Source organism: Nilaparvata lugens, chromosome 7 (assembly GCF_014356525.2).
Source record: "Nilaparvata lugens isolate BPH chromosome 7, ASM1435652v1, whole genome shotgun sequence".
Taxonomy (NCBI): Eukaryota; Metazoa; Arthropoda; class Insecta; order Hemiptera; family Delphacidae; genus Nilaparvata; species Nilaparvata lugens.
Window position 1 is genome coordinate 52,088,542 of NC_052510.1, and position 13,819 is coordinate 52,102,360.

The 13,819-nt window shown below is 32.0% G+C and overlaps 1 protein-coding gene across 7 annotated transcripts in view; it reads right to left on the reverse strand.

The window, feature by feature from the left end:
* Positions 1-3: 3 nt before the first annotated feature.
* LOC111046112 overlaps positions 4-13,819 on the reverse strand; it is a 22,799-nt gene continuing 8,983 nt past the window's right edge. For all 7 annotated transcript variants that reach the window (XM_039433071.1, XM_039433076.1, XM_039433072.1 and 4 more), the window contains 2 exons: positions 10,956-11,411; positions 4-731 (listed from right to left, as the gene is read on the reverse strand). In XM_039433071.1, coding sequence (XP_039289005.1) covers positions 332-731; positions 10,956-11,411 — 856 coding nt within the window. In that variant the 3' untranslated portion in view covers positions 4-331. The remainder of the gene's footprint in view (positions 732-10,955; positions 11,412-13,819) is intronic.

Below are 13,819 nucleotides of genomic sequence, written 5' to 3' on the forward strand. Positions count from 1 at the left end.
GGAGAGATGAATGAATAGAATATTTTATTTATTTATGGATGAATACAAACCTCCATCAATCAACTAAATTATAATAAAATAGCTCTATTCTGAATATGATGAATTATTTTCGGAATTCGTAATATTTAAAATTTTCATCACTGGGAAGATATAGTTTGACTTTGATATCATTTGAATATATAGACTTTGATATAGTTTATACTGTATCCTAGGCCTACACTTTCTGGTAATGACGCTATGAACAAGCGAGTATTAACAAGTAGCAGGTAAGAAACAAGTAGAGTTTTAGTAGTGTATACAGTATAGTTTTCTCAAGTTTAAAATGCATACTTCATAGAGCACCAATTTCAATCAAATGATCCAAGAACTGAGGAATATTCTCCCTCAATGACAGCTGTTGACAGGATTCAGCATAAGGATTCTCATTGGGGAAATCTTTGACATAGTCTTCAGTAGTCACATTATCGAAAGACAGGGCTTTCTTCGAGTCTAGGGTACAGATCGGAAAGAGACTGACAGCCACAACCAAACCAAAACAGTCGGTTCTTCTCAATTCTTTGTCAAATTTCTCCCTTGTCATTTGCACTTGAGTGGGCAGACGTGAATTCAAACGATCGAGATAAATGTCAGTTAGGATGGCAATGTCAGCCACACTTCGAAGGCTGGTATAGAAGAGCATCTGCAGATCGAACGCGGGGCTTGTCCAATGGCAGAACTGGAGATCGACAAATCTGCAACAAAATTATCAATAATACATTATACAACATATAGTTATTCATAATATAATGTATAATTTATACACATAGTTATTCATAATATAATATGATCATAAAATAATTGAAGGGACTTGAAATGTTGTCAAAAATCCACTTTATTTTAATAAAAATTAATATTTTACAAAAATAAAAACACTTCACTTATATGGGCTACTTTTGAACAAATTAATAAAAGCAATATAAAAATCTAAAAACTTTAGTTTTTTTTTAAATAAAAGATTTGTACTACAAGTACTACAAGATTTTTATATTAAATCACTTTTTGCTTTTTGAAAAAACGACTAGCAGTCAAATATTTTACAATAAATGAATAAATCACTCACTGGACGAGATCTTTCGGCAGTTCCGCCATCTTCTTCCGCCATTTTTATATTGTTTTTATTAATTTTCACAAAAATATTATGAACTTAATGTTTTATCAATATTCATGCCACAAACTTAATTATAAAATAATAATTCATAATATGATACATAATTCATGTTAAGTATATAAGTGGAACCTTGATATAGCAATTTTTTTCTGGAGTACCTTGAAACGTTTATATAGCTCAATGTTGAAAAGACTCCTGAATAGTAAATTATCCAATATGAAGTATGAGCCCCTTATAGTAGATTTTAAGTGTGAAGAACCATGCCTTTGAAGTATATGAAAACCTATGTGTACAAAATTTCAATATTTACTATTTTAGTGATAGGCTAATAATGAGAAAAATTTTTCCTATGTTTGGTTTTGAAACATCTGTGAAGTGAACAACTACATGACTTCTATTTTGGACTATGTGTAACCTTATATAAATTTGGGAGAGGAATAGCACAAGGTTACCTTATTTTTTCTCTCCCTATCATTTTGATGATGTACTTATTGTATGAATCAATAAAGAATTTAAATTTATGTAGTACATTCCCCACGAATTTAACCCCGTCATTATACAGTGTGGTTTGCCGGACCCCTATATAGTACGGTACATATTTTCCAAATTCGATCTCTATTTATATAGTAGACCCCGAATTAGTAACAGACCTCGTAATAGTATATTTTTTAACGGTACCTTGAGATGTAGATCGAGGCTCAAGTGTATTAGTTTTGCTGAGGATTATACACATATTTTAGACCCTGAGCTTGTGCGTGAACGGAATGATATGATGAGAGATGAGTGGTAAGTTATTAATGTTTCAGTCACAAAGTGATACCAGAGACAACTGATATCACGCTATCTTTTCTCTAAGGTGATACACAGTTCCAGAATGCTGAGTAATTCACATCAAAAAATTTGAGTATAAAAATAACAGCATTTGGTGATTTGATTATTGTGATGAAAATTTGGAAGTATTTTATAAACCAATATAATTGAGTTGATAAGTCAATACAGTAATTGAGAATATAAGGAGGCATTCGGTATTTCTCCAAGATTAGACCCGTACTAAAGCTTATTAAATTTTATTAAGGCCCGCCGCAAAGTAGACCCACGCTAATCCACGAAAAGCAACCCACGCCGTGGGATGTTTTGTAAACCATTGCTAAGCTTCTCCAGACATCTGTGTAATACATGCAATGAATAATCCACTTGTCAGCTGATTGATTATGAATAATTCTATAGCAATGGTTTAGAAAACATCCCCCACGGCATGGGTTGCTTTTCGTGGATTAGCGTGGGTCTACTTTGCGGCAGGCCTAAGTTGAACTCTAGTTTGTAGAGTGTAAGCCTGGTTTCTAGAGTGTTTCATTTTTAAACAATAACATTTCTAAGTGATCAATTCTATTGTTAAAACGCTTTTATTACTTGAAAACAATCACAGTTATGCTGAATTTGATTTGAGTATCAAGTATTATATTGAAGTAATTATAACGTTTTTTTCAAAATTTTCAACAAAACCTATTATGTAAGTTGGAAGAGAAATATGAAATTTATCAGAGTCAACAATAATTATAGAATAATACAATGGTGCTAGTATAGCTCTTAGTATTCAAACATTTATCAGGTTTTCTATTTTCCAAGTGTCACGATAGTGACAGAACCGTGTCTCAAAAATAATTTAATTATAATTTTTTTTAATAAAATACAGTACTTTCAATTATTTTAAATGTTATAAAATATAGTATAATTTAAACAAATTCATTTTCATCTTAAACTGCAGAGCAAGAGAGGAAAACGTTCTATTCAATAAAAATGTCTTAGCAAAGCTTCCACGCCATTGGCTAAGAACTTAATACAAACTCAGCAGTTGCGCTGACAAAATTTTTATTCCTAAAAAGACCACTCGCTTCTCGTTCAACTGCGGTATCGACCACGAGTCCAGGTTTACCCAGGAGAGTCAGCTCCATATTTTCTGTAAGTTTCTTTTTCTTTAATTTTCTTTCAAAATTCATTGTCATCCTTTTAAACAGTAATATCTCAAATAATAATAATAATAATAATAACAACAATAATAGAACGTTTTCCTCAACATATTTTTTTTAATAAATTTAAATTCTTAAATAAAATCAATTTCATTTTAGATAATTAAATATAAGCCAACGGTTTCATAAGAAAGGGCGTAATTGTTTAAAATAAGATTTGTTTTGTTTAATCATCCGTATTACCGATTTTCAACCTTTTGTATCTTTTTAAATATTGTTCAAAATTGATAAGAACTTTGTGTCAATAAAAACTAAATTACTTTTCCAATTCTTACTTCTTCTATTTTCATCCTATTTCAAAAATTCAAACACCTTGTGTGAGTCAAAATTTTTATTATCAAAATTTCCAAGTTTTTGTGTTTTTTCTTTATATAAAAAAAGACACTGGTGGAGGCGTTCCTGTTCCTGTGAGGTAATTGAATGAATTGATCGAAACCCATACGATTGGAGGAATCTGGGGATTAAATCATTCAATTATCCACAAATTTAAAGATCCTATAATTTTTGGTAGTGTGCTTTACCAAACATCGAGTAGAGGCACTAACCACTAAGAAGAATACAATCGATCAGTAGGCCTACTAACGAATTGATTATTTGAATAAATCACATTAATGTGAAGAACATAAATAGATGATGAAATAACACATAACAAAACACTTATAATCTTTTCGTTAGACTGGTCATTTCTCTTTATTCTTTTATTTGTTACATATGGTGAAGGCGTCGATCGCCCATCATCCCATATATTTGTTACATTTTGTGGAGTTTAAGCCGGGTTTTGTGACTTTTATTCTATCACATCCAATCTGACAATAACTGTTGGACTTTTTCGGTAACCTTTTGCTATCCCATTTACAAGAATACTTTCTACTTAAAAAAAAAAATTATGTTTGTAAAACACAAGGTTTTTGGATTTTTAATCATCAAATTCATTCTTATTTAGTTTTAAATCAATCAAGTTCATTATGGATTAACATTGACAAAAAAAAACTTATTATTTTCATAAAATCTAAATATTGAAAAAATATAATATTGAATAATTATTTTTGAATGAATCCGAACGTAAGGATAAAATATGAGTAAATAGGAGTAAATTATCAAATAAATATCCTCCCAGAATAAACAGGAAGGAAAAAATAATAATAATAATAATAAGAATGTAAAAAATATTTATCTCATCATTCAATCTCGAATAATTCGTATAGCACGAGTAAAACTTAGTGTTTGTAATTAGTTGATTGTTCTTTTGAAGAACGTAAACTTGCATTATATTTCATTCTTCTAGGTCACGGTCACCTTTCACTTTCATTTCATCTTTCCATTGTGTGCATGCTATTGTAATAATTAGAATCTTATTCATTGTAGTATAAAGTGAAACTTATTCTGGCCCTATGAGGTTGTTGCTTCAATGAACCGTAATATTCCAGACTTGCGTGATATAAAAATAAAAAGTTTAAACCTGGAACAAGCTACAGAATTAGCATCACAATACAGATTATACATTCCCAAAAACGCAGATATCGATTACATAAGATCCAACCTTCGACTGCTTAAAATAACTTTAGTTGATGTATCTAAATATTTAGAAGAACAAGAGTTTGCTATCCAAAATATAATAAATAGAGTTCCTCTGTCTGACACACTAAAAATCAATTTCCTGATTTAGTTCTATTGGAAAAGACATTAAGAACAATATATAAAATTCAAGACGGTGAATGTTCTTCCAAAAGCATCACTACAAATAATATCACACAAACAGATCAAATAAGCAATAATACTAACACTACTCAAACTGATTCCATAATCAACGACACAAACACTACTCAAACTGATCCCATAAACAATAGTATCAACACTACTCAAACCGATCTCGTAAGCAACAGTACAATCACTACGCAAACGGATCCCTTGAGCGATAATAAAATGACGGATAAAAAGCGCCCATTTATTACGCCAAAAACATTTTCGGCCACCCCAAAGAAAACATATGCGAGTTTTTCTCCTATTACGACAGAACAGCCACTCTGAATGGTTGGGATGACACCGAAAAACTACAATACTTGCCATTCTATCTGAACAATAGTGCATTACAATATTTTGAAACTCTCAATGCCTCAAATCCAAATAATTTGACCTATCAACACATGAAAGAATCTCTGACTAAATATTTCGAGCCAGTAGGTCAAGCTGAAAAATTTGAAATTCAATTGAATAATAGAAAAATGCAAAACACCGACACACTTCAAAGTTTCATGACTGATGTTCTATTCCTTTGTAGTAAAGTTGATCCTCAAATGGGATAAAAACAAAAAGTCAGGTTCATTCTACGAGGTTTGCAACCATCCATATTAGATAAAATCATTATGCTCCCAAACAACTCAATCAAGGAGCTGGAAGAAAATTTGAAAAAATATCAACTAGCACAATTCATACATGATGACAGATTAGGTATTTTTGATCAATCATCAAATCAACAACACACCCACAACAGCGACCCAATTGAAAAACAAATTATTACATTAACACGCAAGTTAATCAGTTAGAACACGAAAGATCTCAAAACACACACCAAACACATAGACAAACACACAATCCCACAAACACAAATCACGATGTAAAGCAGGGATTCGCTGAAACCGATTCCAAACATGTCTGTGAGGGAAAAAGATTCCACAGAACAGACAATTTATTCTGTAAAATTTGTAAAAAAGCTAACCACACTACACAAAACTGCCGTTTAATAATTTGAAAAATGTGACATCTGTGGAAACTCATCACACAACACACAGCAATGTAAATTTAACGGTCTAACTCAAAAATCCAATGCAAACACCCAAAACAAATGCGCGATTTGCAATAAAATTTTGATTCAAATATAATATGATAATATTGATATTTAAAATGCACAAAAATAAAGATCTATAAATTAAAGTAAAATGTTTTAATTTACAGTAGCGAATATTCAATCAATAATATGTAGCAGTGAATCTAAATGCCAAACAAATAATAAATTTAATATCTCGATGTAAAATAATTATTATTAACTTTTCAGAAGCCAGAACCCACCCAGTAAGTCATGTTTCCTCAAGCCCTTCCCTTACTATTTCTGATATGGTGTATGGAAACAGCAGCTGTCAAGGTGTTCTCAGGAGTAATTCTTCAACCAATTCCTCACGTACACGCTTATGAAGCTTCTGTGCCTATCAGCTACAAGACGAACTTTCCAATGGCGCAGATGACTCTTCTCCAAGCGGACAAAGTATTCCAATTCAGATGCCCACTACACTCTGATTGCTCGATCGAAAAAGTTATTGAGCAATTATACAACTCAACAAATGAAATCATCAAACATGATCACCAGAAAACCTCGAAAATGAGTCGCACTACTCGGTCGATCGACGCAATAGGAGACTTCCTACACTTCTGCTGCTGCACAGCGACAGACGGAGAGCTCCATGGACTCGAATTCAACGAGCAGCATATTACAGACCACCTGAATGCTTTCCAAAGTCTCGTGAAAGAAGACCATCAAGATCTAATCAAAGTGACGGGCGAATTAAACCTCTTCACTACCAACATCTCTAATCAGTTCCATGCAGCCTACAAACTTTTCAAAAAATCACAAGTAGCAGCAGATGAAGAACTCTACACTCAAATGATTGCATACGCTTTTCACACATACTCACATCTATACCTCATTGCCAGACGAAACTTCATCACATCAATAAAAGAAACCTGCCAACAAAAATGAATACCAGCAAACGTCATCAAACCAGAATTGTTATTGAAGGACCTCTCTCAGCTACAAGAGAAGATGAATTCAACAACAAATCAACAGTTGGCGGTCGATCTCAAAAATTATCAGCAGCTATATCAACTTCCAATAACAACATGCCGAGTCACAGAAGAAGACGTTACAATCACGGTGAAGATTCCAATTGTCACGAAAGCATCGAACTTCACTTTATTCAAGTACATTCCCACCCCACTCAGCTGGAAAAACCAATCGTGTTGGCTGCCAAGAGAAGACATGATCATTGCGAAAAGCGGAAACACCATTCAAGTTTTGGCCGGAAAACAACTAGAGCTTTGCCAAGTACCCAAAACAAAGCTCTGCTATCTACCTAGACAGCAGCATTCAGGAGAATTATCATCAAAATGTACGGAGCATCTCGTTATGTCATCAACGTTACAACAACTACAAGAATTTTGCGTTTTCACCTGTACAAGCAACACGGATGCCGTCCAAATTCTAGAAATGTCACCTACGGTATTCTATGTCACCAACATTCAACCAGGGACATCAATTAAATGTGAAGGAGGAGAAGAACAACTATTATCGACTACTCTTCCAGGAACAATTCAAACATCTATCCCGTGCAACTGTGAGCTACAGGAGAAGAACAAAACACTTATCAGAAAGACATTTCCTTGTGACTCCCGTGCTCCTCTAATTCCAAATATTCAACACTTCTTACCTTTACACTGGCTAAATATTAAATCATTAATAGAAATCCTCATTTTGATAATTTTACTGATATTTTGAAAGATGACTGGAATGTAACAATACCAACATTGTTTATTCATAACAATATATCACCAGATTTTTTTGAAAAAGTAACACTTCCAAACAGTTGGTATGATATTTTTAATTCTACTTCCATGGCATTCTATTTTATTTATGCATGGTTAGCACTGATTACTTTGGCATTACTGTACTTCATAAATAAGATTCACATGCTACTGACTCTAAAAAAGGCTCAAGAAAAACCCACAATACATATGATGGAGCTTAAAGATTGAACAGTCAAATACCACAGAAATTGTTAAAAAGAAAAACGTTTTGATGTAACTTTTCTTTTGTGTGTCAATTGTCTTATGTAATTAATCAAAACTGAACATAGGATATTATTTAGTTGTGTTATTGATCTGTATTATTTATTTATTGATCTATTGAATGCTCTATTGATGAATATTAATTTACAAATTATTGATATTTCAATTGAATTACATGATTTACCTATTGAAGATTAATTAAATGCATTATTGTTGAATATTATTTTATTACTAATTATGGATTTTTCATTAGTATTATAGTATGATTGACCTTTTGCATATTATTTTAATGTATTACTTATGAATAGGCTACAATTTTTATTCTAATTTTGGATTTTTCATTTGTATTCCACGATTTACCTATTGAATATTTAATTGAATATTATTTGAATACATTATTGATTGACTTTTCATTTGTCTTGTATGTATTAAATATAATAAAATTGAATGCATTATTGATTAATATTATTTAAATAATTGTTAATTTTTCATTTGTCTTTGATTTAAGAAAATAATTTTATTATGTCTATGCATTATTAATTAATATTATTTAATTCATTGATTTCCAATTATATCAGTTGAATAACCTATTTTAATTTTTGTCTATTTTATTATCGGTATTATTAATGCATTATTGATTTCTTTATTAGTATGGAATAAGATCCAACTTAATTAATTAATATTATTCAATTATCATTTTTTAATTATAAGAGAAACAATTATTATTATTATTATTATTAATACATTTTCATAGTTAGTAGGATTATTTGTATTATCATTGGGTATATATGTATTTTAACGAGAAGAGTAAGCATAGTTTTATTGAATTCTTTGAATAACATTTTTTTTTAAATTCTATAAATGTAAAAGAAAAAATATCTATATTCAAGCTACCACGACCAAGATGATTATTACTGAATAAACTATTGACAAGAAAGAAGGAATTTATCAAATTTATGTTACCATATTGATTTAATGAACTGTTAATGTAATTATTATGTTATACTCTCTCTCAATCAGAATGTGTATTGTGAATTATTGTTCAATAATTGTCTCTTGCTTTGCACTTGTAGAGCCAAGGTCGGCTCTTCCCCTAGGGGACGGGACATGTCACGATAGTGACAGAACCGTGTCTCAAAAATAATTTAATTATAATTTTTTTTTAATAAAATACAGTACTTTCAATTATTTTAAATGTTATAAAATATAGTATAATTTAAACAAATTCATTTTCATCTTAAACTGCAGAGCAAGAGAGGAAAACGTTCTATTCAATAAAAATGTCTTAGCAAAGCTTCCACGCCATTGGCTAAGAACTTAATACAAACTCAGCAGTTGCGCTGACAAAATTTTTATTCCTAAAAAAGACCACTCGCTTCTCGTTCAACTGCGGTATCGACCACGAGTCCAGGTTTACCCAGTAGAGTCAGTTCCATATTTTCTGTAAGTTTCTTTTTCTTTAATTTTCTTTCAAAATTCATTGTCATCCTTTTAAACAGTAATATCTCAAATAATAATAATAATAATAATAATAATATAATAATAATAATAATAATAATAACAATAATAGAACGTTTTCCTCAACATATTTTTTTTAATAAATTTAAATTCTTAAATAAAATCAATTTCATTTTAGATAATTAAATATAAGCCAACGGTTTCATAAGAAAGGGCGTAATTGTTTAAAATAAGATTTGTTTTGTTTAATCATCCGTATTACCGATTTTCAACCTTTTGTATCTTTTTAAATATTGTTCAAAATTGATAAGAACTTTGTGTCAATAAAAACTAAATTACTTTTCCAATTCTTACTTCTTCTATTTTCATCCTATTTCAAAAATTCAAACACCTTGTGTGAGTCAAAATTTTTATTATCAAAATTTCCAAGTTTTTGTGTTTTTTCTTTATTTAAAAAAAGACACTGGTGGAGGCGTTCCTGTTCCTGTGAGGTAATTGAATGAATTGATCGAAACCCATACGATTTGGAGGAATCTGGGGATTAAATCATTCAATTATCCACAAATTTAAAGATCCTATAATTTTTGGTAGTGTGCTTTACCAAACATCGAGTAGAGGCACTAACCACTAAGAAGAATACAATCGATCAGTAGGCCTACTAACGAATTGATTATTTGAATAAATCACATTAATGTGAAGAACATAAATAGATGATGAAATAACACATAACAAAACACTTATAATCTTTTCGTTAGACTGGTCATTTCTCTTTATTCTTTTATTTGTTACATATGGTGAAGGCGTCGATCGCCCATCATCCCATTTATTTGTTACACAAGATACAAGTAGAAACCATACAATTATCGGGAGGGAACAACAGGGCCAGCCCAAAACTGTTCCTTTCTCAAATTTTGTTGGAATATTATCGAAATTTGTACTTCAATTTAAAAAAATGTTTCCACTCACTGACACTTTTTAACTTATAGTCTTCAAACTACAAAGATAGATAAATCATTTAATAAGTGATTCCATTTCAAAACTAATAACCTCATAATGAAAAGTTTCCTCATGTAACTTTTCCCCACTTATTCACATATTGTCAAAGTGTGCAGCAACATGAAATTGAATTCACAATTAATTATACATTTACAGATGGAAATTACTAAGATATTGCAATCATGCAAATGCTAATGAATTAATAATCATTATTAAACGAAACTCCGAATTAAATGCTGTAATTCACCCCGAAAATTTCTGCTACTGCAAATATCGACTACAGGGTAAACAGCTAGATGGAAATTTTCCCGGGCTGACAAATAATTATTGAATAGTAGCGCTCATCGAATTTCCATCTAGCTGTTTACCCTGTTGTCAATATTTGCTGTAGCAGAAGTCCTCGGGGTGAATTACAGCATTTTATTTTGGATTTTCGTTTAATATAATTATTACATATACATTTCTTCATCTTCTTCCTGTTGAAAACTGACCTGGTTTCCAATATTCTGCCCTGTTTATCATGCTTGAAGAGAATGTTATTGGTCCAAAAATCTCCATGATTGAAAACGTAGAATCCTCCCTCCTTGCACTGCACTTCCTCGACCACCTTATCCCATACACTCTCTGCGGCTTTCCTCAGCCTCGGACTGTACTTTCTCAATTCATCGAACTCCTCGAAAACATCACTCATCGTCTTGAAACTGTTGAGGATAAACGATTTCTGAAATATGTTCGAATTCACATACATCGTTTCTCTGGAAACTTCTTCGAAAAGATTCGGATTTTTTCTATGTAAGAGATAAGAAGCGGCATGAAAATCGGCCAGAGCAACCAAAGCTGTCTTACAGTGATTCAAATCCATTCTAGCGATTCTATCCACCATTTCGAAGCCCAGTGGTTTCAGGTCTTCTAAAATCAGTAGATCAGTCCTGTCGCATTTCAGAGATCTGTGGAAAGCAAATAATATCTTTAAAATAAGTTAATAGGGATATGCACAATGTTGTTTTAGCCAGCAAAAGTGCTATTTGATAACTCTGGATTGTGAACGCCCCATCTAAATCCAACTGCAATAGCGCTCCAATCTGATAATTTGTGTAACTCGAAGTTTATAACCTAACTTATGCTACCAAATATGACCAAAACAAATATGGCCGCCGTTTTAACAGAGTTAGCTAGAGTTAGCGGACTCAAACCTGCGCTATCTGCTATCTCGTCTGCTATTTTTTTTCTAATGTACTACTATAGCATTGAGTTAACACAGACTTAGCAAATAGCAGGAGTTAGCGAATAGCTCGACTTAGCCAGCTAACTCCAACATTGTGAATACCCCTATTGCATATAAAATGTATATATTTGATGTATTTGAGAGCTGCATAACATAATTTAAACCAAATTGATTTCAAATTATTATTCAAACCAAATAAATATGGAATTAATGATCAAGTATCTCCATGATTGAAAACATAGAGTTCTTGCTCCTTGTATTGTGCTTCTTCAATCTCCTTATCCCTACACTCTGTGGTCTCTGCGGCCATTGGTCTATTCGAGGCAGGATCGGTGTAGTGATTTCACAAGTGCTCTGATAAACCAGTGGCACAGACAATATTCAATAATAACGAAAAGATTTAAATTAAATTCTAATAACCATGTTATGCAGTATAGATTACAATGATTTCATGCATGTATCTACTCAAGAAATGCAAGTACCCTACCCCAGAATTGACCTTATCCAAGTCATGTACTGCTGCAAGAGTATTACGGCAGAAATAGAACAATATATAAATTAAAACAATATACAAATGGAAATAAATGAAAAATTGCATATTTTCAAATTCTAGTGGATATGAAATAATTATTATTATTAGACGAAATTTCAAATTAAATACTGTAAACCACCCCGAAGACTTCTGCTACCTACTGCCAATATTGACAACTGGGTAAACAGCTGGTAGGAATTTATATGAGAGCTACTATCCATAGATTATTTGCCAGCCACTGGAAGTAAAGATAGCATAGTTTAAAATAATTATGCTTAATAAAAAAGGATAATTGGAGTCTAATATCATTTAAATTAGAATAGTCTGAATAAGAATAATGGAGGGTCCACGTCTCGAACCTAAGTTGCCAATCTATAGTGAAATAAAAACACACATAGGCTATATAATCAAATTCTACAGTTTTATTTGGTAGAGGACCATGGTTTCGTGATTTTCAAGCTGAAAATGTGACCTGTATGGTCACGAAACCATGGTCCTATACCAAATAAACTGAAGAATTTGATTATATAGATGTGTGTTTTTATTTCATTATAGATTGACAATTCAGGTCCTAGACGTCGACGAAACCATGGTCCTGTACCAAATGAAACTGTAGAATTTGATTATATAGCCTATGTGTGTTTTTATTTCATTATGGAACGGTTCTACAACGTTGACAGTGACTCAGTCGAATTTTTGACAATCTATATTGATCCTGGGTGAGATGTACTTATTAAGAACTAAAGCTACCCTGAAGTATAGCAATTTTATTGGTGGATTTTAATAAATTAATATCAATTGAGCATGACAATAATTTTGGGTTAAATGTTGATAATGTGTATATTATAATATTTTATAATAATAAAAAGTGGTTGACAATATTTTATTTCAATTTGTGTTTTCATTACGGAAAATTACCACATCACTCAAAACACAACTGTAATGTTGATAATATATTTACAACTAGCCGTCAGGCTCGCTTCGCTCGCCATATCCGTCTAGCCAGGGGGCTCCGCCCCCTGGACCCCGACTGGATCGTCCAAGAATGAGATCAGCAGGCTCGCTTCGCTCGCCTGCATTTTCGTTTGAGCATTTTTATCATATGTTAGGACAATCCAGTCGGGGGTTCAGACTAAACGTCTGGCTAAACGGATATGGCGAGCGAAGCGAGCCTGACGGCTAGTAATATAATATTCCCAGGATTGAAGTAGCAGTGCCCAATCAATTATTTTTCCGCGATAAATGCATTTAAATCTTCAACTTGGTGCCAACCTAACAAAGTCAACTCAACTTAACGCCAACCTGACAAAATTATTAATTTAGTTGCCAGTTAACAACTGTTTCGAAGAGGTACTCTATCTAGATTATAGTTCTATAGCAACATATGATAATATGGAAATTTCAATTATAATTAAGAGATTGGAAGAAGAAGAATATACATGCTAAAAGACGAACTTTAAACCCTTAAAAACAACCCTTAGAGTTGGAATATTGCCAAAAGATTTCTTAGTGCGCCTCTAAAGGGCCAACTGAACATACCTACCAAATTTGAACGTTTTTGGTCCGGTAGATTTTTAGTTATGCGAGTGAGTGAGTGA